The 24239-nt window shown below is 43.2% G+C and overlaps 1 protein-coding gene across 2 annotated transcripts in view; it reads right to left on the bottom strand.

The window, feature by feature from the left end:
• Window positions 1–227: 227 nt before the first annotated feature.
• The window catches only part of AFG2A (AFG2 AAA ATPase homolog A), a 189615-nt gene continuing 165603 nt past the window's right edge, over window positions 228–24239 (bottom strand). For both annotated transcript variants that reach the window (XM_068153982.1, XM_068153983.1), the window contains one exon: window positions 228–571. In XM_068153982.1, the coding sequence (XP_068010083.1) occupies window positions 395–571 (177 nt within the window). In that variant the 3' untranslated portion in view covers window positions 228–394. The remainder of the gene's footprint in view (window positions 572–24239) is intronic.

Below are 24239 nucleotides of genomic sequence, written 5' to 3'. Positions count from 1 at the left end.
AGGATCAAATTGAGGTTGAGGCAGGAAGAAATGAAGATAGTAAATGAAGACACTTGTTGATCCTCTCTTCAGGGCCAAGAACCCACCAAAAATTCAGAATTTAACAATTATTTTCTGATATGTGGATGCACACTCAGATAAACTAACTTAACACAGCAATTCTTCTACCTCTAAAATGCAGAACACACCGCTGAAATTTCCAAGTATGAAGCTCTGGACAACACCTGTTAGGCTGAAAACTTCCACACGGGCATTTTATTGCGACAATTCCATACTGCAGTGAACTTCGGACACTCGGCTCACTTACAACACAAAATTCTTTGGCTTTTGACAAAGCTTTACAAAAGAAATTTGCTATTCCCACTGTGAATGGGGGTAGGTATTAATTTGCCTTTCAAAGCGCGTGCAGTCCACTTCGCTGCTGATAATCTGCATAAAACCGGATTAAGGAATCGGGAATCCTCGGGGTCACGACAGTCAGCGCATACCGAAAGTGGCGTCCCATGATGGATGTGGCATGTATGTCTTCCTGGAGAGCTAGGAGGGCTGCTTCCCTACAGACTGCTGCTATCTGCAGAGAAACAACGAGAAAAGAAAACCACAGAGTGTTTTTATTATGAGCCGTATTACCTGAAAGGAGGAAAGCAGACCCGAGAATATCGACGTGCTCCAAATGCCAGATATGCACAAGGACAAAGCTCCTCCAGCCTTTTGTTGTTTTAATAAATGAGGTTGTGGGGGATTAGGACATCCAGGATGTAGCTTGAAATTGGAGCCACAGTAATATTACATTTCATATTACAGCACGTTGCAAATTAACTTGGTAATCATATTACCTTGGGTTAAAATCCGTGCAACACCTGATAAATTAAACCCCCAACAACCAGCAATACATTTCTGCGTCCCCAAAGTGCAAGAGCAGATATTCCCAGGCTCTGCAGGCATTTTTCTTTATGCTGGGAAAGAAGTAAAAACAATTAATTCAGAGAGGAAGGCTAGAAGGAGAGGGGTGTGTGGAAGGGGAGGAGGGTTAAGGTCTCATACCCTGCAATGTGTTTTTAAGCTCTCTGGACTTCAGACAGCGGAAACAGACTGATGCCAGTGTCACTCTAAAGACACATTACCGTGGTGAAAAGAGCTTGTGGAATGAAAAGAGATATTGTGATTTCCAGTGCAACAGGGAAAACAGTGATTGATATTGACTGCTCCCTTATATCTGTAAATGAAAGAGCCAGCTGAAACACATTTGTCCAGCTATTCAGCATATTTTCTCTGTTTGTTCACTTACTGAAAAGAGTTCCCCTGCTTATGCTGTGCTAATGGCTGCCAAAGCCGTTTAGTAGCTTTTTAGAGGATTTAGCAGCGTGTTTAGGAAGCTTTCACAAGAAAACATGCATGGATTTAGATGGCTTTGTCAAGTTACAACAATATTACTATTAGTTCTGTGCTGCTCTAATGAGCAGTGAAGCTAAACACTGCTGTTATGCATTTTAATGCTTTTCAGGACTTCAGAGACAGTTAAACGTGGAAGTGCAGCTGAGATTTAGTGCACCAATGTCTTTTACAGATAAGTAATACATCATCTAGAAAGTTAACAGAGGGAACTTGGTCTTTCCAATCAGGCAACTATTTCTCTACCTCTAGCACAAATATAAAGTTACTTAAAGAAAGAGAGAAAAAAAAAACCCTAAACCTGATCAAACTCCTTGCTCAACATCAAACTCCAAAATTCTTTCAAAAGGGAGAAGACTGTGGCTTCTCAAGACTATCCCAAGCTTCCTGGACTCTAAATCTATGATGGCCTTTGAAGAAGGGATCCATTTGCCCCTTGATAAATACTGCACAAAGGACAAATTTTCCATAAAGGGAAGGAGCTTTTCAAAGGCATTATTACAGCATTACAATTACATCAGGTTTTGATTGTTCTGCTCTGCTCAGAGAGACCACTGCCAATCTCCAGCATCAAAACTGTGAAGCAGAGCAGTATTGCAGCATGAGGCATTTACTTGTTAGGAGCCAGTATGTTTTACTCAAGGAGAAGCTGAAGGAAAGGGCATCAAGTTAGCAGACCCAAAAAAAGAAGGAACCACTGCTAGTCTTATTTTTTCCTGTTTCATTTGTACACTGACACCCTTAGGAGGAATTTCCCCATAAACTGATAGTTCTGATGATGTTACATTTCCTATGTGCTCTGCCAAGAGTATCAGGAACAGCAATGATAATTAACCTCTAAAAGATTTGTTTGTTTTCATTTTATCCTTAAAGATTGAATCGTAAGTTCTGTGATAACTGAAAATTACTAGAAATGAGGAAACACCAGAAAACTGGTATTTTCTCTCTTTTTTTGTGTGTGTGTGCTTCCCAGGAATATTCCAGCTGCTTTTAAGGCAAGAGGAGAGAATTTAAAGGCATGAATTATTGCTCACTCTTTTTCTGACTGCATTCAGAATGTTTGTGGACTAAGTAGTTTATATATTATTGAGTAGTAAGCAGCAGGCATTATGGCACAGTACTTAAAATTTGGGTCCTCAGGTCTGGGCACAGAAGTCACATGGTGGTGTTTCCATCCCTTGGCTAACCTAGAGTATCAGGTTTCTGAGGTAAGAGATTTGACAAGGCAAGTTTGATTATTTTCCCTCCTTCAAGTATGCAAACGTTTTTTAAACCAAGAAGCCTTCCCAAGCATTCTCACTGGCTAGTAAAGCTAAATCACTCATGGAAAGTAAACAAAAGTGGTGACAGGCCACAGCAAAATGTGAGTGAAGGCAACTGGTGAAATCTGCTGTGCTAACCTTGGTTCTTCATCAACATTTCTTGTCACAGTCACATTAGGACACTTCTTACTAGACCAAGCAACTGCAAGGTTTTCAGATGTCATCTCTGACTGGATTAAAAATCAACATGGACTGGGTCAAATGAGGCAAAGAGGGAAGGTAAAGAATGGGCTAATTTACAACAAAGGGAGAAAACCATCAGCTTTGCAGCAAGGTATGAATCTTTCCCCAGCTTACCAGCACTTGCAAACTAGAGGCTGGAATAAAACCTTGCAACAGATCTATCCTCAATAACTCTGTCCAACTACTTTCTTAAATCACTTTTCCTCTTGGCCTTCACAACATCATCCTGTAATGACTGCCACAATCTAATCATGCATAGTATATAAAAGCACTTTTGTTTGTCTTAAACCTAGTAATTTCAGCAAGTGCCTCCCAGTTCCTGTGTTATGAGAAGGGTGATTCATCTGTTGTTCCCCATTCACCTTCCTTCTGTCACCAATGATTGCACTGGGCTTTATCTCATCCTCTCTCAGTCAAGTCAAGTCTTTGCAAGCTGACAAGTCCTCAGTGATTCAGTCCCTACTCCTGCAGAACTTGTCCATCCTTCAGCCCATCTGCCAAGTTGGCTTCACTAGTTCTGCTCGATTCTCTTGCTGTGGAGTGGCTGGAGCCATGCAGGGCATGGACAGAGCCGCACCAGGGCACAGCAACATTTCTGGGGTGCCTGCATCTCCTTTCCTGTTATTTTATTTGCCATGATATTAGTGCTGTGATGATTTCTCTCAGAAAATTATCCACACTGCTTTCAGTATCTCTTCCTGAGTGACAGTATCTGGTTTAGGTCATATCCTTGTGGATTTGAAGCCTAGGTGATTTTCTCTTCTGTTACATTTATCAGCATGATTAGCCTCAGCCTGCCTCTATACATAAATGCTGTGAACCAGCATCACCTACCTGACAGTTTTAAGAGCATTCTTAATTATTTTCAAATACAAGAGATCACCATTTTTGCCTTTTCTTTATTAAAAAGTAGTGCAGGCTTTTGGATCTCTGTGTGTGATGTGGAGCAGGAATAACATCCTAGTCCTGCTCCAAAGGCAGTATTGCAGCTCAGCATATCGAAGGACAAAATAGATATTCTCGACTGCATCTGAAAACAGAGCAGCTTTCAGCATTGAGTGTTAAAGCAGTAATGAAGATATTAAGTGATTGTCAGAAACAACAGTGATTAAATAGCAATAGACCAGGCTCCAGATAATTAAGCAATAACTACTGAGGTGTGGGGTGTTATTGCAGACATGAATAGCCAGCCAGGTGTGGTTGAATACTATTGAATCTATGAGTACCAGAATATGCCCTGGTTTGAGTATTAACATCATTACAAATGAAAATGTACTAAACATAGTTCTCTTTTTCAACGGCACGAGAGCAAATGACTGACCTATGCATTAATCTGCTTCCTGCAGCCCTCTCTTCACATAGAACTGATTTTGAATTCACGGGTTAAAACCAGACTGTCATTTTTGTAAAGGACTGGTTTATCACTGCCATGAGTACTTTGAGATCAGAAAAGAAACAACTGATTTAGAATCCTGCTCCAAACTCATAAAGGTGCCTGTATCAAGTTATCCTGGGAGGAAAGGAGAGCTACAGTTTGGCATCTGAACCACACACACAGATCAGTAATAAAGCAAGCCACACACAAATTCCCAGCGATGGTGCAATGATGAGTCCCCAAAAGACACAGATTTGCACCTAATCGTCTCTCCCTCCCTGTTTCACTCTCAGCAACAATAAAATGCCTAGTGCCAGTTCCCTCAATAAATGACATTTAGCATCACCCATCTTTTTCCCCAAACCAATGGCTACACTGGCTGCTTCAGCTTGGCTGGTTCTCCCCCATTCTGGCATTAAACACCAAGTCTTTCCAGTGGACTCAAAGTCCTTTTCAGCTTCTTTGTATTTAAAGTACTCTAAATAGCTTTAAAGCTTTTTTTTCTTTTTTTTTTTTTTTTAAGGAAAGAAAAAGGCAAAAAAAAAAAAAAACAGGAGAAAAAAAAAAGAAATGAGCTTCTGTGTTAAAGTCTTAGGTATTTTCAAGAAAGTGGTTTTGTTGGTGCAGGGTCTGTCGGGAACACCTGTGAATGTATGGTTTAATTGGGCTGCAGCTGGGGTCCATTGTGCAGGCAGTAACTGGGAGCCGCTGGCTGGCTCTACATTGTGTTTCATTTTCCTTTTTCCTTCCCTTTTTAACTCGCTCCTCCACCCCGCCAGTTAAAGTTGTAAGGGATTGTGTGTAAGAGGGATTAGGAGCTTGGATACAGAATAGTACCCTGTGGTTCCTGAATAGGGCAAATTGCGGCGCTTCCTGGATGAGAGCTACCTGCGAGGCTGCGCGCCCACGCCGAGCACGCCTGCCAGGCCCCGTCAAAGGGAGGCTCTCTATGGGCTTGGGGAGTTTGCTTTCCCGCTCTGTTAAGGAGAGATAAAAGGTTCATACATGGTGTTTTAAAAAGACGTGAATAACTCCTGGGTCAGGACATCTGTTTCTCACTCAAGCAAACTCCCACCCGTGTCAGGCACCTCCTTTTACCCCTGTGTCAGAAGCTGCTCTATGGAGAGTGCTAGCCTTGTCCTCACAAAACCAGGGAAGTTGCAAAGCTCTCAGGACCCAGATCCATCATCTGGCTGAAGAAAGAGGGGGGCATGGATGCCTTTCCAAAGCAAGAAGAGAACAGATCAGGACAAGATGCACTGCAGGCTGAAAGGGCACTGACTGTATTCTATAACCAACATAAATTTCTCCATTTAATGCAGCCCCAGCAGGGCACAACTTTCCACGAGGGATTTGTAGCAGGCTCAGTGCAGTGCTGGGCAGAGATGGTCAGTACCTCAAGCGTTTTGCCACCCCAGCAGGTCACTCCTGCTCCAAGCGTGGGACGCAGTGGCGCCTCTTACCCGCTTCTCCTTTGTACAGGCAGCACCGGCTGTGGGCTCCCACCCCTCTCTTGTGCTGGCTCTGGCACTAAGCTGGCCCCTTCATAAACTGATTGAACGAACCAGGCCATCAGAAAACTAATCCAGAAAAAGTGTGTTAGCTTGCTGCTGGGGTATTGAGACGGCTCACAGAGGGATTCGACAAGCACCAGTCGGCATGGGAGGGGTGGAGAGCCCAGCGGGCAGGACACCTCTGCTTCCAGTAGCAGAGAGCTACTACTGGATTGCCTCAAAACGAGGTGTCTGCTCTACCCTGCTTTAGCATCCCCATGTGCTGCTGATGCACTTGGTGGTCTGTCTCAGATACCTGAGACAGGTCTGTACCTTAGGTACCACAGCACGATGCTAGCTGGGCTAAGAAGACATGCCCTAGCTAACCCCTTTATATCACATACTACTTTTAAAGATAAAAAGACCATTCTAACTTGTCACAAACACCATTTTTTTTTTCTTGAAAAGGGACTAAACTGAGAGGCTTTCAACTGGGGAGATTTTTGATATATTTCAAAAAGGCTTAAATTTAGTTCTTCCCTCCTGTTTCAACTTTCCTGTTTCATGTACAGAGCAGATAAAACAGGAGAACACAAGGTAACTGCCTTTATTCTCTTGTCTGAGAAGAGAAATTCTTACAGACCACTACAAATATTCTTCTGTTTAGGAGACAAAGTTTCCAATCCTATGAAATTATTGATCACCCCATGATAAATGTTGACCTTCAAAAGACAAAGGATCACCCCTGTAGGTATATCTCTTCACTCCACTTAGTTCTCTCATCTGTGGATGTAAATAGGGGATGCATTAGACATCTGGGCATGTTCCAAATGGAACATAATCTATTCTAACCAGAAAATTATAATGTACATTAGCATAATGCTTTTGATACAGTATCCATTCCTTCCTCAGCTTCATGTTCTGCACCTACCACTGCAGCTTTGGAATGAATTTACTTAATATATGATTGTTGCTTCATAAAACCTCCCTAAAGAAATTCTTAAATAAAAAGGACAGGTATTTTGTGTATGTCATATCTGATTGAACACAATGAACAAACTGTCTCTGCTATTCCTGATTTCTTGTATGAGAAGTTGTTAAGGAAATATTGAACAAATCCAGCTCCTTTAATGGCAGAATCACAGAATGGTTTGGTTTGGAAGGGATCTTTGACATCATCTAGTTCCAACTACCCTGCCATGGGCAGGGACACCTTGCACTAGACCAGGCTGCTTAAAGGCCTGTTTGATGTCTGTAAGTGACCTTAGTTCAGAACAGACTGACCCAAATCTTCACTATTTAATCTACAGTGCAATTTTGAAGACTGATGTGCACATGACCACCCTGGTGCATGTCCACAGCTTACCTGAGATGCAGCACAGGGACATAAAGTGGTTGTGCCACTTGAATACATTCGCTCTGACCAGAACAATGGTTCCCACTCAGCACTTTCCATGATGACCACAGCTGCCTTGGGGAGCTGCAGCAGAGACCAAGTCCTCCTCTGTCCCCATTTCCCAGTCTCAGCCAGGAGGACCAGGCTTCAGATTCACTTCATCTACCTGCTGCAGTCAGCCATATAGCCTGGCATGTCAGCCAGACAACTGGCCAGTTGGCAACAATCAGCAAGACGAGGGTGACCACAAAATACTGCCTTTCATTGCTCTTACAGCACCAAAACCTGAGCACTGGTTGTGCCTGGGCAGCAGACAGGATCACACATATCAGTGGCTCTTATTCTTCTATAAAGCTTAACCACGCCCAGAGAGGAGAGGGGATGGATGAGGTATGTAGCCAGAATTAAGTATATGTATCATAACTACAGCACATGATGACAGCTACAGAGAATAAACCAGAGCCTTCAGTGGTACATGCTAAGTGTCATCACACATACCTCTGCTCATCCCAACATGTTCTAACAGAGCGAAGCTTTGACTCCATCTGCAAGCTTGCTTTCTTCTTTCCACTCTCTTAAAAAGTATTACTAGATGTGGTATCCTTCCAAGCAATATATAAAACATGTAAATTCCAATTTAACTTTTGTAACTACAAGCCCAAAATGCAGCTATTTTTCCAAAAGGCACTCTGTTGATATGGCTCCCATCACTTTGGCAGAGACATGGCATAGCTACACCTTTCACAAAGGAATTCCGTAACAAAACGAGTTTTTACATGCTGGGACTAAATATTTTTAAGCAGCACTCTCTGCCAACTTCAAGTTTCAGCTATATTTGTGCAACTGAAGAAAAAACAAAATAAAAAGAAGAAGAAGAAGAAGAAGAAAAAAAATCAGACACGTTTCTCTACGAGATTAAGCTGCATTTCTGGTTAACCTCAGAATCATTTCATTTTTATGTAAACATTTAATGAGAAAGTTTAACTTCTTCCCTTCAACAAGGAAAAGGAAGCCAAGCCACTAGAAAAAAAAACAGAGGCTTTCTATATGTGTGTGTGTGTGTGTGTGTGCAGAGAGTCATTTTAATTAAAAGTAATTAACAGACTGCTGTGTTCTCACTCACACTATGCTGTTCCTGCAGAGGACCTGCACACAGAGGCAATGCTATTGTGCTGAACGCCGCTAGCAAGAGAGACTGAATTATGCAACAAAAAACTTGAGACTAGAAGACTTAGAGGGCATCATTGGCTGTAGCTGTCGTAAGTTTCTCTCTAGAAAAGCAAAACAAAAGGGAACCCCCCCACACAAAACAGATTTGGCAGCTTCTGCCTTGTGAAACCTATCACAGTGTAGGTGTTAGGTAGTTGTGTTTGCTTTCTTTTCAGATTTTGAGGCAGGCTGGGTGAGACATTCAGTATATTCCCTATTGCTTGCGCTAAAAAATCATTCCTGCTTTTGCTTCTCAAACCAGTAATTCCTTTCTTGAACCTGGGGGACTTGCAGAGGCCTTAGACTCCTGTCAAAACAAAGCAAATAGAAGCAACTCTGCAAAAGGAATTGGGAGAGGTGCCCTCCCTTCCCTAAAATTATTTATTTTCGTCAGTAGAGCACAGCCAGTCTAAAACTGTCTTTCAACTCTTTTCAGCTCCAGCAGCATTTCTATTGCATTATATCACCATTTAAGGATTGCTGGAGCCCTAAACTTTGCAATCCACACAGCAAAAAAAATAGCTTTTCAATTTTTTTTTTCTCTTAAACTCTCCCTTTCATCCTGTCTTGGGAGCTAAGGCTGTCTTTGATTTGGATCTTGCATAGCAGGTTAATAGCAACTGTATTTGTAGTTACCTATGTATGAGATACCATAATAATACAAGATAGTAAAAGCAAACAAACTCAGTTAAAAAGAATGGCCAGAAAGTCTAGCAAATCTTCTGGAGGCTTAGTGCTTCTATCAGTTTGGACAGGAAGCACACAAATCCCATGAGAATAAGAGATGTAGACTTTCTGGGTCTCTGTGTGGCCATTTACACATGCACATACATCCTGAGCTGAGGCAGGGAGTGAAGAAAGACATTTGCTGTGTAGGGCCTTCAGAGTGCAAGATAAATAATGTCCTTAGTGGAAGCTCTCTTGCTTTTATTTATTGGGTTCTCAGTTCCTGGAAGGTGCGAGATATCTCCCGTGGAGTATTTATTTCCTCAGCAGAATGCTAGAGGAATTTCAGACTGTTTCTAAGTTTCCTCTTGGAGCTTCCCGTGGTACCAAGCTGCTCATGTTTCCCAGGAAAATCAGGGAGGAGGGCTACTGCATGCCTGTATTCCAGGGAGGCAGAATATGCCTGGGAAGACAGTCAGACCTAGAAAGCAATGCTGTTAGCCACAGCTAAAAGCCTCCGGTTATTACTCCTTAAGGAGGAAACAAAAAGGATGGTAAAGAACTTAAGTTTTAATGCAAGTTTTGCTTGTCCCAGAGAAGAAAAGTAATTATACCAAGACAAAAAATAAAAAAAGCAATGAATGCTATAACTATATGAAACAAAGAAAGTGGTGTACCTTAAGCTAAGGATTTAGGTAAGGGATATATTTAATGCAAGCAAGTCAATAAAGTAGCAGTAAGAGAGACATGACAGTGTGACCTGTGCTTCCCAGGTAGCACAGTCAGTCTAGACCAGAGAGACACTGGTCACCCCTTCTGTCTGATATGGCCCCTTGATGAGCCTGTTCAGATGGTAACCAGCAGAAACCTAATCCAGCAACACACAAGAGAGTAGCTTTCGCTGGTTCAGCACCCTAAATGGCTCACCCAGGAGGCAGGCAGGAAAGGGAGGAAGGCTCTAAGGCAGGAAGAGGATGAGACCATAGCAGAAGGTGGGTTTAAAAGCACAGTAAATCTTAGAGAGATATTGAACCTACACACAAAGGCATGTGAAACTTCTTTCACTCATGTGCCAGTTCAATAACTAATGCAAGATGCACATGATTAAGAAAAGTCTATGCCTGGTGTATACAGAGAGGCATTCACTGGTGCAGGTGGCTTTTTGGTGGGCAGCTCCCACATTTCCCACAAGGATCTCAGTCCTCTGACTAGAGACTCCTTGATCTACTGGTTTTTAACACTTATATGCTTCAAAACAAACAAACTAAAAATATTTTGACTTATTCAGTCATAAAACACTTCATACAGTTCTCCTGTCAATCACAATTTATCTGCTAACCCTTGTGTCTACTGAGTGTAAATGTGACCGACTGCTTCTGGTCTAAAATTCCCCAGTCCAGCAAATCCTTGAGTGCATACTATGGGGGATTCCTAGCACTATCCCACAGTACCAGCCCCCTCACAAGTGCAGCAGCTTGCCACCAATTCAGCCCCATCATTCTGGGCACGAGCCAAAGAACAGAATGAGGCAGCATAAGGTAAAATGCTGAAAGGTAAGCACCTGAAGTCAGAGCTGACACTGCCACTTACCTTCACTGAAAAGCTCTGAGTGAGCTGAACAAGGCAGCTGCTTTTTCACTGCTAACATGAAAGCTTCTCATCTGAGTGCCCTCCTGCTGCTGAGAAAAATGAATCCATGTCAAGTCTGAAAGTCACTTCAGTATTCTGGTTAGCCAGATCTGCCAGTCCAAGGATAACAGATCTAATGTAGCTAATTCCTCCATTTCTTCTCTTTCATACTTGTAAACTCCTCAGTTTGTGCCACGTTATTGTGAAAACTTCCTTGGTCTCTTGGGTTTTCTCCCCCCCCCCCCGCCTTCCTTGTCTAAGCAAGACAATGAAATGCAAATTTCCAGTGCTATGAAGACTTGGAAAACGGGCAATTTGCATTTCTCTTCACTTAACAAAGATGTTTTAATTTCAAAATTTATCCTCAACATCTTTGCAAATATGCACAGGAGGAGGCAGAGGAGTCTCCTTTCCCTTTCCTCAAGGTTGTATGCAGCTTGCTTTTTCATATTAACACCACTTGAACTTCTAAGAAGTTACAGTCTAGCATGATACTCAAAAAAATTAAAGCCATAAATCTATGAAATTTATCCTCATGGCTGAACACTATTAAACATACTCCTAGAGCTCTGTGGCATTTGTCATCCTTGGCCACAGTGCTCTAGATTCAGTGTTCCTTGCTTTGAGCCCTTGCCTTTGGTGCTTGTATCGCAGCAGAGTAGCTCTGGGCCCTCTTCACAGGAAGCACAAATCTGCAGGCTCCCAGGAAGCCCCTCAGGCCACCTGAGCCCTTCAGAGAAGCAACCACCTTTTCCCAGCAGGGACAGAGGGAGGTGAGAGTGATCACTCCCCACAGGTAGGTGCTTACCATTTGAGGAAGGCTGTCTGCAGCCACTGTCCCGTAAGGTACTGCTGTTTTCACAGTCATTGAGATAATGCCAGGTGTCTCCCACCTTTCCTGGCATCAGGAAGATTTGACAGGACAGCATCTAACACCATGGCAGAGCCTGAGATCAAGGGAAGAGGAAACGACATCAAAAGGAGCTGCTGGAGCTGTAGCACGGCAGAGGATGCCACAAGAGTGAGCTGAAAAAAGGTCAATTACAACGTAACTAAAGACCACAGCTAAAAAAAACCTCAAAAGCCATTAAGAAATGGTAGAGCACGGGGACTGGTCTATACAACTGAAGCGTTCCCAAGGTTTGAGGGGACAGATACCAACAGAAGTTACTGTTGGGCTTCTCACAGAGACCTGCCTCTTGCTATGTGGCTGGTTTACCTACCAGAGTGTCAACTCTGTCAAAGGCAAGATTCTGCTCCCCCCAGTTTCCACCACTAGAGAAAGGAATTGTTTGAGCTCTCTTTGTCCAAGTAGCTACAAAAACAAAGGAGAAAAGAAAGATGAAGGGAATAGAATCACATAATGGTAGGGCTTGGAAGAGACCTCTGAGAATCATCTAGTTGAAACCCCCTACTAATCTGAGTTCAGCTACAGCTGGTTGCACAGAGCAGATTCCATGACCCTTCTGGGCATCCTGTTCTAATGCTCTGGCACCCACAAAGTAAGAAAGTTTTTCCTCATGTTTAGGTGGAGCTTCCTGTGTTCCAGTTTGTGCCCCTTGTATCACTGGGCACCACTGAGAGGAGCCTGACCCCATGCTCTTGACATTTGTCCTTTATATATTTATAAGTATTGATAAGATCCAATCTCAGTCTTCCCAGAGGGTGGAAAAACTGTTATGGAGAGCAACAGGAAAGACAGACAGGAACTTTGGCCTGGGAGGGCTTTTGGCAGAAGGAGAAAATGAGATAGGAGCCCTAGTGCTGTGGGTTGTACAGATCCTAGGCATCCCTCAAATCTATAGCTTGAAGAGTAAGAAGAAAAAGCAGTTTTAGTTTGTGCTGCAAGGTACAGAGGTACAAAAAATATGCAATCCTGGATCCTCCAAATACCCAGCAGTCTTTTTTCTGGGAGGCTGGATGACTATACAGGAAAAGACCACAGAATCACAGAACAGTTTGGGTTGGAAACAACCTTTAAAGATCATCCAGTCCAACCTCCCACAGTGAACAGGGACAGCTTCAACTAGCTCAGAGTCCTGTCCAACCCTACCTTAGTGTTTTCATGTATGGGGCATCTACCACCTCTCCAGGCAACCTGGGCTGGTGTTTCACTACTCTCAGTGTAAGAAATTTCTTCCTTAGAACCCTGAAACAACGTGGGACTCTCGCTCACTGTCATTAAATGGTACTTGGCTAAATTAAAGGCCACAGTAAGTCATCTTGCATCCACAAGCACATGTATGCCACAGGCTTCTCTCTTCCCAATATTTCCCCCAGTCGTGGATCATTCAACAACCCACGGAAGACACAGCTCAATTTTCATGCTTTTCTTTTTAGTAAGAGGAAGACCTTCCACCCCTCGGTGGACACAGTATTCAAACCACACTGCCAAATATTATATGATGTCCTTTCCAGAGTTAATTTTTAATTTCCTGACTCTACTGCATGAGAAATTTTCAAATTGTCTTGGCAGGCACTTCACGGCATGTGCAGAGCTAATTGCAGGAGTGAATGCAGAGTCAGCCCAACCGAAAACCTCCGGACTCACCGAAGAATTTCTGCAGAATTAGTTACTGGCTTGAATTAAGTTCCAGAGAGCAGGGTGGACCAAGAAACGATTGCAAATGTCACGCAAAGGGTGCAAACCTCTCTCACCCCAGCTTGCTGGGCAGTAAGGGGAGGCAGGTGTCTTCAATGTGTCGCTCAAAAACCTGAGGATTTTCCATTTTCATTCTTTTTTCATAGCCCACAGACGCTGTGCACAGCTACGAATCTTGGCACCTTCTCCACTACGAAAGAATTTCCCCTGGTATTCAATTTTCTTTGCTTTACCTTAAGTCACCCTAATCATGCTGACATCTACTATCGATGATTATATTAGCCCTAAAAGATCCTTAAACAAATGAAAAGGACTGACTTCCACTCCTAAAGTTCTGCTTCCAATTTTCTAAGGGAAATTAAATAATGTATAAATCAAATGCTGGGCGCAGGCCCAGGCAGCTGAGCATCGCTTTGTCCTTTCAAAGTGAAGAGGAAGTGTCTGCTACAGAAGGGACAAGCCAAGAGAAATAAAGCTTAACCTCAGCTCCATGTGAAAGTGATTTGGGATAATCGGGGGAATCTGCAAAGAGGTTAAAATGGGGACCACATACTAACAGAAGAACTTTACAGGATGATCAAAAATACATCAAGAGCTGACCTTCACCTGGGGGAGCTGCGCAGCCCTACCAGTCTGTAACACTGGAGTGGAGGATGAAGGGCAAGAGAAAGAAAAGATGAGCAGGAAGTCAAAAATCTATTTATAGCTGGCATTTGTCATGTCATGGTAATCTTATCAGGGCTTTTCTCAGTTTGCAAGATTTATACTTAAGTACTGCCTGACAACCTTACAGCAAGTCAGCTGCGCAGCAAATGCACACGCTGCTTTCCAGCTCTCCTTTAGCTAATACATACTACTTAGATTATTAAGTCAGCCACCAAGGGACTTCTTAATTTATGTACTATTGATGGACTGCTGATCCTTCCCCTTAACACAGCATATATCTAGAATAAGGGGGGGAAATATCATAAAATACGTGCTAGATATTTCCCTGCTATTCTTTTCTAAGCAAGCGATTGCTTTAATTGCCACAAGGCATTTCTTAAAACTATTGGGACCAGATGTATTTTGTAATTTGACTTCTCCATTAAAAGAAGATCCTGATGGAGTTTACATGGCTTCAGCAAGACTTTACGCTGACATTTTTGCACGCAGAAGGGTGGGGCTGAAATCTCGGATCGGCACTAGGCTTCGCAATTAGGGTCAACACAACCCAAATGCTGATGGAGAGAAAAAAAGATGTTAATGCTACAACTACTTACACTCGTGGCTATTCAGTAAACAGGGTATTTTAGATGCAATGCAAACAGCCCTTAAACTTACAGGGTGAAAGAGATTTGTCTTGATGCTTTCCTGAAACAAATTGGTAAAATCATTTCCAGCGCTGTCATTTAGCAGTTCTTTGATCTGTCACAACATTGATCCAGTAGCTGGCAAAGCAGGGACAGCCACACAGCAGTTACATATACATGCAAATTAAACAAACATCCTGCCTAGCTGCTGCAAACATGTCAGGAAATGCTTTGTTTAAAAAAACACAGCTAATCCCCAAACAAAAATACTATCGATTGCTTTCCCTTTTTAAAGTGCAGTCTGTTTATACACTCCTCTCTTGCAGAGTCATTTTAAAGTACATAATGAGTGCTACTGCCGTTGAAATCTCAGGATACAAATTCATCTGCACACAGAGGACATCTGGTTCAGAACCAGCGGGTTTACTGGCTTCACAGACTTGTAATTTACCAACAAATATCTGCATATTTCATGAGGGCTATCAAAGATTGGAACAGGCTTCAAGAGCACTATTTTAGTGTTTAGAGGCAGTTCAATCAGCTGTGGTGAGCTGGGAGAGTCTCTTATCCATCTCCCTGCTACCTCTCTCCTGACAGACCCCCTGTGAATGAAGAATTAGTCCCTGTGAAGGCTGTGTTTAAAAAAGCAAACGAACTAGGGGGGGCTTTAGTGGGACCACAGGGCTTTAGACAAACACTACTTGAATAAAATTCTCTGTGCAGACCTCCGAGTTTCACATCACACTGTCTCTGCAGGTTACCAAATATCAATAACAAGAAGAAAACCAAACCATAAAGAAGGATGGGAAGAAGTAGGAAGTTTTCACAGAATGTGGTTGTTTGCCATCCTTGAATTTAAACAAAACCAGACACTCAATATGTTACTTCTGCATGAAAAGAGGAGAACCAAAAAGGGAAGGAGAGGCTCCTCTCTCTTTTCCTCTCCTTGTTTCAAGAGAGCATCCCTGAAAGCGCACACACACATCTGCTTTGGGTTCCCCTGACGTCAGTAAGCATGACTGAAGTACAGCACATGCTTATATATGTTCCAAAACACTTATCTGCTTTTAATAATTGGAAGCTAAATGGAAGCTATAAATCAATGAGCAGAACATGTGCAAGCACCAAACAAGACCCTTTTTTGACTTTAAGGTGATGATACTTGCTGGCTCTGGAAAACACTGGACTCAGTAACACCCATTATTAGAACTATTTTCTAATGCAGGATTCAATCAATTAATTTCTGCATGCCAAAATATGTGCACTGATAACAGAAAGGAGGTGTGATTAATACCGGTGTGTCACATTTCTTTGGAGATTTGTATCTCAAACATGGCATTAACACAAAACAGTTAAACTCATTACAGCTAGGTGATGGTGTGCAGAGCACCTATCAGAAGCAATGGCATCCTGGGTTCTCAAACTCCCACATGGTAGGTATTTAACATAAAGATCTTCTACAAACTACCATCCTTCATTTTCACAGTCCCCAAATCTTCTGTTGCAGAGGTGTAAACCATCTGCATTTCGCATCTAAGCTTGTTAAATACCTGACACCAAAAGCCAGGGACTTCCACTGAGAGCAGCAATACAAGCAGAGAGCAGGCAATAAAGCAGTTAGTCACTAAGGACTTCTAACGATTTTTTAAATACCCATGTCTCTAGTAAGAGGAAAATAGGAAGAAATGTGAAGGTCTGGTGCAAGGCTACTCATCCCTAATTTTGCTAAGGCTGCTGGGCAGGAAGCTGTGGTTGGCAGCTCAGGCAGCGTGCAGTCAGTCACTCTTGGAGAGTGGGTAAGAAATATGGCCTCTTATGCTGGAGTCTGGGAGACATTCCACACCAGAGACCTTGCTGGGCTGAGGCATAGGTTGCTCCAAACAGCAGTCAACCGTTTGACTATTCCTTTTCTAAGGGATTGAATTTAGGATTACAAATCTTGGTCCTGTCACAGATGTCAGTTTTTGTCGTGTAGCAAGCTGTGCTGACTCCTGGGACATCCTGCCTTCCTGGGATCAGTGCTCATTCACCTCCTTAACCTCACGGACCATTATGAGCTCCCTGGGATAGCCTCCAGTTTGTTAGATCCTGCACAGCAGTGCCTGTGTACATCTGACATCTTTATATAGGTACACACTTTAAAAGATATCATCTGCTTACTGCAAATAACAAGACCTGCAAAAACCTACAGTGACTTAGAGGTTGCTATCATCTACCACAACCACTTAACTACTTAAGGCCCAGGATATTGACTCCAATGCCTCTTCTCCTTGTAACAAGGTGCATGCTGAGGAGCAAAAGAAGCCTGACCCAAAGCTGAGCAAGTGTTAATATGGACTTGGAACAGGCACAAAGGAACATGTCATGGATGCAGAGCTGGTGTGCAGAAACCTGATGTACAGCTCCAGAGTAACTCCTTCCCAGAGCTGGTCTTTGCATGTGGACCCCACTGCCCCTGTTCTGCCCATGGGTAGCAGAGGGTGACAGCAGGCAGCTGGCACAGCAGAGACTGGTCCCAGGGACTGCCATGGGAATTACAGTAGCGGGATCTAAATTCTCAGTAACAGGCAGGATTGGGTCCTAAATTAGCAATTCACATCTTTCATTAGGTTTATTCATCTTCAGGCCAATTTACCTGCTGGTGTAACTCCCCTGGGGATTGTGCCAGCAAAGACTTCGGTGTAGTAATTTCAGATTGATTTCTGGAGCATCATCTTTGTGTGGCCTTGGGAAGACTATTTGTATATCCCACTGTAGACCTTGCAGAAGCAAATACCAATTCTGAAGGAATATTTTGACTATGCAATTACTCTTGCCAAAGAGAAAAAAAAAAAAAGAGTAGCCCAGATCACAGAAAAAAAAAGTCCTGAGTAACAAATACAGAAAGTCAGTGCTCTCCTGCACATTGCTGTAAGAGTTATTAGCACTTAAATATCCTCCATGGTTGAAAGCGTATTAATGAGCTGGAAGACAAAGTGATCTAATCAGAAGAGATCAGCAGCAATTTCTCCTCCAGAAGATTTACATGCAGCAGCCATGTGTGTTTGTTTATGATCTCTACATCTGGTAATGAGTTTTTGACATGATGGAAAGCTGTGGTACAGTAATGCACTCTGTTCCTCACACTGACTAATTAATGCTCTACTTAATCTGCAAAAAAAGCCCTTTAAAAATAAACACTAATTTCCAGCAGACCGTAAAGAACAGGTAACAACTGAATCACCTGGCTTAGGCCTAAAAACTGGTGTAGCAACTTCAGAAGCACTGAAAAAAAAAAAGGAATTAAAAAACAAGAGGTGATTTTTAACTCCTAGAGAACCCTGAGAAGGTTTTGAGCACAAATACACCTCTCTGACACCATAAACAGCAGTTTCAGTTTTGCCTGAAGAGCCAGTATACTTATTTCCTCCTTGCAGCAGTTTTCTTTCTACACTGCTTCAAGAGCAACAGACCTTAGATACCTGCAGGGATGATCAAAGTCTCAGCTATAACCTGTAGGAATGACAACAACCAGTGAGAGATGGCAGAGTTCAACTATTCCCCATCATTCACAGACTGGGTGTCAAACTCACAGGATTCTGTGATTGTTACCATAGGTAATTCATGCATGCAAGTGTTCATGGCCAACAATGTTGGCCATTACCCTCAACTCATTCTGACAAGTGATAAAATAAGCAGTAAATCACAAGTGACACCGACAGCAGAAGCAACCAGCATGAAGATGGTCAGACACTGAACCCTCACCAGAACAACCCAGCCAAGGAGATGGTGTTCCATGGATCTTCTGCCTGCAGGGCTCACTAGAGTGTAGGGGGAGTTGGTGTCCTCAGGTCCTACTGAAGTCATTCCAGTGCTTTTAGTCACTTCAAGACCTTGTCTCCACAGGATGTTATTCTGGAACAGCTACTGCATTTACATTCACACCCTATCTCATTCCAGGATAACTTCCTCACATTGACATGCCCTTAGAAGTACAAGAGTGAGCATTTGTCTGTGGCTGCATTTAGCCCTAGGCTGAAGTCTCAGGAGGTAACAGAGAATAGAGATTTGGCTTTATCTTTTAAACTGTGCTAATATATATCACCACCCTTTGGACTGGGACCAGCTTCTCCTCTCTAATCTCCCAATCATTTCCCACAGAAAGCATGTACTTTCTTTAGCCCAAAAGAAGACAAGGACGTTAGGAAAATCAAAGGGATTGCAGGGCACCAAAAGCCTGTGTGAGCTGCATACAAGAGCAAATTTCCCAGCCTCAGGTACCAGAGTTAGGAAACTGGCCCCTTTCAACAACCAACACAGTGGCTAAAAGAAAAACTGCTTAGGCTACAAGTACCAAGAAAGCCTTGATAATGATTTCCCAGGTAGAATTAAAGTTAAGTCAGCTAAGACAGAAAAACATGGAGCTTTTCATGTATATTGAAGAGACAGCACCAAAGCACAGCTCCTCCTGCCAAGCACACTTCCTACCCTCCCACTCATACAGCCAGAGTACCAGGTTTGCAACTCAGAAGTGCTTGTGAGCTCTTTAGCTGCAAAAGAAAATGCATTTTTGCAATCATCATAGCCCAGACCCCTAACCATACCCCACAGAGACCATCTGCAAGGTCCCTGTCTCTCTGGTTCAGATTTCCTGACACAAGCAGCAAGGACCAAGAGGAGAACCACACTTCTGATGGGGACAGTCTGGCAAATAGACTCTGTGAGGTATAAGTAGGTAAGGTCAATAATGACAGGAAAGGCAAGCTGTCAAAATGGAACCAGCGATTCCATAAACCCACTGGTTTCAGGAAAAGAGAGTGTGGGCTGAAGCCTGCAGGGAAGTGCTGCAGTACTAAGCAGAGGTGAGCAACCAACATGCTATTGCTGAAAGTGACCATTTTTCTCTGCACTTCCATCAGTGCTCTTCTGCTAAAGATTTTAATTATGGGTTTTTGTGCATGCCTGTACCTCAGTGAGTCCCTAGGTCTGCAGAACATCTTTGATCCAAACAGACAAATTCTTTCCTTCCTTTGTTTCTTGGAGAAAGCAAGTTACAGCTTCCAACCACACAGGGCTGCGTTTTAGTGCTCCAGAAAACCCACTTAGGAGCTTCTCTTTCCTCAATTCTTCTCTATCTGATTTACTGTTTACTTACAGGCCATATGGGAAACATGTTGGGAAAGCATGCATCCGGGTTCATGTTCGGAATAAATACTTTTTATGACTATTCCCATGACCTGCAGCAATAGACTAGATTAGTCACCCACAACTATGTATAATCATGCAATCATTTAAATACATTTTCAAAACAGAATACGTTTTAAGATACAGATCAACTAAATATTCCTCCACAGGTTTTCGAATGCCTATTTCCTACCACTTTGCCATTTCCACCTCAGAGAGAAAGTGTTAGCTTTCAAGCGTGGAGTCCATGTCAATGTGAGAACATAAACACATGGGTCCACGTGAAAATGCAGCCTGCTGCCTATTAGTGCTCATTTTTTCTTAGCAAAAGGACACTGAAATGCAGCAGGAAAAGAGCTGAAAGTGGATGTGAAAGTGCCATGCATCAACTCGTGCAAAAAGTAAACCCTTTTCCATTCTGTGCCTGTTCCAGAAAAAACCAAACTCCTCCTAATTTAGGTTCATCCAAAAGCAGATTTGCACAAGCTTTCTGCTGAACAGAGAAGAGAGTATTTCCCAAGCAGAAGATACCATTTTAATTCAAATGCAAATGAACCAAGGGACAAATTCAACCTCAGCCATTAGACATAGCAATAAAAATTGAAAGGAAAACTTGAAAAAGTCATTTTGAATTGAAATCCTTCAGCTCCTTTCAAGCTGGAAGATTCTGAAATCTATTTGTAATGGAAAAAAAAATCAGTCAATGACACAACACTGAATGAATCACTCAACTGAGTGTTTCTAAATAACTTTTGTCTGAAAAGACAAAATTAACAACTGACTTTTTTTAATGCAAGTAATGAGGCAGCTCTGTCCTGTAATACTTTATCTTATTCAGCATTTCTTAATTTATTTTTAATTTGCCATCAACCTCTGAGCTGGAGAACAATCTGATGTGTCCCTTTTGCTTGGGGAAAGGGTTCTGATAATCTTCTAAGTGTTGTTGCACACACAGCTGCCAGGAGTGAAGGATGCTTGTAGCTCTCCCCCACCTCTTCTCCCTACACCATCCAGAAGCTGGCGAGCTCATCCACTGCAGGGAATTTGCAGAACATCCTATCAGCCAAACTCTCTGATTGCATCAGATTACAAGACTTAAGCAGAACACATGGAAATCTTCCTCTTGTTAAAATCATCCACCAAAGAGGAAAACAATACAGATTTCACAAGGTAATTTGGCTTTTTAAAGCATACTTTTTGTTTGGTTTTGTTGTTTGGGTCTTGTTTTGCTTGGCTTGTGTTTTTTTTTGGTGAGTAGTTTTTAGGAAATGGAGGTTGGGTATTATTTCTACAGGCAAATATTCATAAAATTATAGAATGATTTAGGTTGGAAGGGACCTTACAGATGATCTACTCCAACCTCTCCACCTAGGGATGCCTCTCAACTAGACTCAGCTGCTCAAGGCCTCATCCAACCTGGTCTTGAACATGCCCAAGAAGGAGGCATCCACAACCTCCCTGGGCAGCCTATTCCAGAGTCTCACCACCCTCATACTGCTGAACTTCTTCCCAAGATCCAATCTAAACCTACTCTCTCTCAGCTTAAAAACTTTTCTCCTTGTGCTATTGCTAGACACCCTTCTGAAAAGTCCCTCTCCAGCCTTCCTGTACGATCCCTTCAGGTATTAGAAGGCAGCTACAAGGTCCCCCGAAGTCTTCTCTAGGCTGAACAACCCCAGCTCCCTTAGCCTATCCTCAAAGCAGAGGTGCTCCAGCCCTTGGATCATCTTTGTGGCCCTCCTCTGGACTCACTCCAACAGCTCTGTGTCCTTCTTATGATGGAAATTATGACAGATATTGGAATACTGTTGTAACCCTCTACAAAGGAAAGGAGTTTTGCTTTGCTGCTTTGTAAGAAATGCTTTCCCCATATGTTCCTGAGATCGTGTGTGAGGTACCATGAAGCCTTTCCATCTCACAACAGCATTGCAGCTCAGCAAAACACTCAAGCAACGGTTTACCTGAGGAAGTCTCCTGCTTGTCAGCATAAAGGATGCTGAAGGAGGAGGGACTTGCCCTCCTCTGTGAAGTGAAGCCGATGGCGAGCAGCTCTCCTGACCCGAGGCCTTTGCGCACGCTCGCTGCCAGGCACACGCAAGCCCGCGGTGCCGACCAGGCTGTTCCTGGAACTGTCGGTGATCAATCTCTGCCGGCCGGCTCCTTTGCCAGCTCCACTTGAACTTGGAAAACGTGATCGCTGGAAAATTATTTAAAACTGCAAATTTCCTTTCAGTGGCTTTTCTTGTTGTTCTGCTTGTTTTTAGGGCAGGAGGCTAGAGCAGGAAGAGTCATTACACGGTGAAAAGCAAAATAACACATTTTCATGTGTGATTGCTTATATTAATGTGGATCATTTTACATATGTAGTACATCTACATATGGAACCCATCATTATTGAGGAAATGTTTTTTTAATGAGGAAGACTGAACAATACTTAAGAGAGAAAATGTTCAAACCGATGTTAATTTGCAGCAGAAGTAACAAAATATTTTAATACAAACCAGTACCAAAAGGCTGGCCTTCACATCCAGGACCAGCCTGGTCCTATGTTTACACCTGGAGAACAGGATTGAGTTTGCACAGCTCTTCCAAGCTTTGCAAACCTCATAAGCTGAAATTTAAACTCTGACTCTGCCAAGGAGTTTTAAGAGCAGGACCAGAGCTTCAGCTCCATGGAGAAACAGAGATAGCTCATTATATTTCTGTTTTCCAGATCCATGGAAGCATTTTCACTCCCTTCACATTTTTTTTTTTTACACAGCCTGTGCCTGCTCTCCAAGCCTCCAAACTCCTCTGAAAAATAAATTAAAAAGGGGATTTAGGTAATAAAATCACTTCTGCATAAATGGACATAATTTGTCACAGAATCACAGAATGTTAGGGGCTGGAAGAAACCTTGAAAGATCATCTAGTCCAAACCCCTGCCAGAGCAGGATCACCTATACCAGGTCACACAGGAACCCATCCAGGTGGCTTTTGAATATCTCCAGAGAGGGAGACTCCACAACCCCCTGGGGACCCTGTTCCAGTGTTCTCTCACCCTCACAGTGAAAAAAGTTCTCCTCATATTTCCATGGAACTTCCTATGCCTCAACTTCCACCCATTGCCCCTTGTCCTGTCATTGGGTATCACCAAGCAGAGTCTGACTCCATTCTCTCAGCACTCACCCTGGGGGTGCTGGTGGACAAAAAGCTCAACATGAGCTCTCAGTGTGCACTTGCAGCCCGCAAAGCCAATCAGATCCTGGGCTGCATCAGGAGAAGTGTGGCTAGCAGGTCGAGGGAGGTGATCCTCCCCCTCTACTCAGCCCTGGTGAGACCCCACCTGGAGTACTGTGTCCAGTTCTGGAGTCCCTATTACAAGAGGGATGTGGAGGTGCTGGAACGTGTCCAGAGAAGGGCCACAAGGATGAGCAGAGGGCTGGAGCACCTCTCCTATGAGGACAGACTGAAGGAGTTGGGGCTGTTCAGTCTGCAGAAGAGAAGGCTCCCAGGTGACCTAATTGTGGCCTTCCAGTATCTGAAGGGGGCCTACAGGAAGGCTGGGGAAGGACTTCTTAGGATCACAGGTAGTGATAGGACTAGGGGGAACGGAATGAAGCTGGAGGTGGGGAGATTCAGGCTAGATGTGAGGAGGAGGTTCTTCCCCATGAGAGTGGTGAAACCCTGGAATGTGTTGTCCAGGGAGGTGGTCGAGGCCCCGTCCCTGGGGGTGTTTAAGAGCAGGCTGGATGAGGCTCTGTCCAGCCTGATCTAGTGTGGGGTGTCCCTGGCCATGGCAGCGGGGTTGGAACTAGATGATCCTTGTGGTCCCTTCCAACCCTGAATGAAACTATGATACTATGAAACTATGAAACATTAGCGAGGTCACCCCTTTTCTCCAAGCTCAATTGCTAAGCACTGTTTCCTCTCCCTGAATGTTGGGGTTAATTAAGCTTTCCTTAAGTGTTGCATATGAATTAAGAGGAAACAAACCCCAAAAATCCAAATGAAAAAGATCTGGTGCTACGAAGTCCTGGCAGGCCAAACTTCAGCACAATACAAGTGCTGGGTTTCAAATGGTAAAACAAAGGGACTAAAAGCTCTGTTTGAAAAAATGAGACACTTTCAGGAAACACCATTCACTGGAGGAAAATCCTTTGAGGAGTCATCCCCAAACCAAGGATGAATTATCACTGTCAAATAGGAGCCCCAAAATAGACTCCTTCTGTTATCATCATGCACATATGAACATGTGTTTGTTCTTCCTGCCAAACGTTATCAGTGTTGTTCCGACTCACAGGGAACAACCTGTTCTGCGTGGATCCTGGTCTAGGGCTGGATGAGGTTTATCATTTTAACACCAGTAACATTTTGTTCACCTTGAGAAATCACAGCATGTGCAATGATCACAAGAGGATACTCCATGGGTCTCTGCAGTGGCTCCTTAGGAAAAGCCTGACAAGCCCCCACGACTGCCAGATCAGTACAGCAGCTCCTGCAGTCCAGGAAGCTATCACTGGCCATGGCTCTCAGCA

This window comes from Melanerpes formicivorus, unplaced genomic scaffold, assembly GCF_026170545.1.
Source record: "Melanerpes formicivorus ecotype bairdi unplaced genomic scaffold, bMelFor1.0.p_v2 SCAF_27, whole genome shotgun sequence".
NCBI lineage: Eukaryota > Metazoa > Chordata > Aves > Piciformes > Picidae > Melanerpes > Melanerpes formicivorus.
The sequence above is the reverse complement of the archived record's forward strand: the minus strand, read 5'-3'. Positions and strand labels throughout refer to the sequence as shown.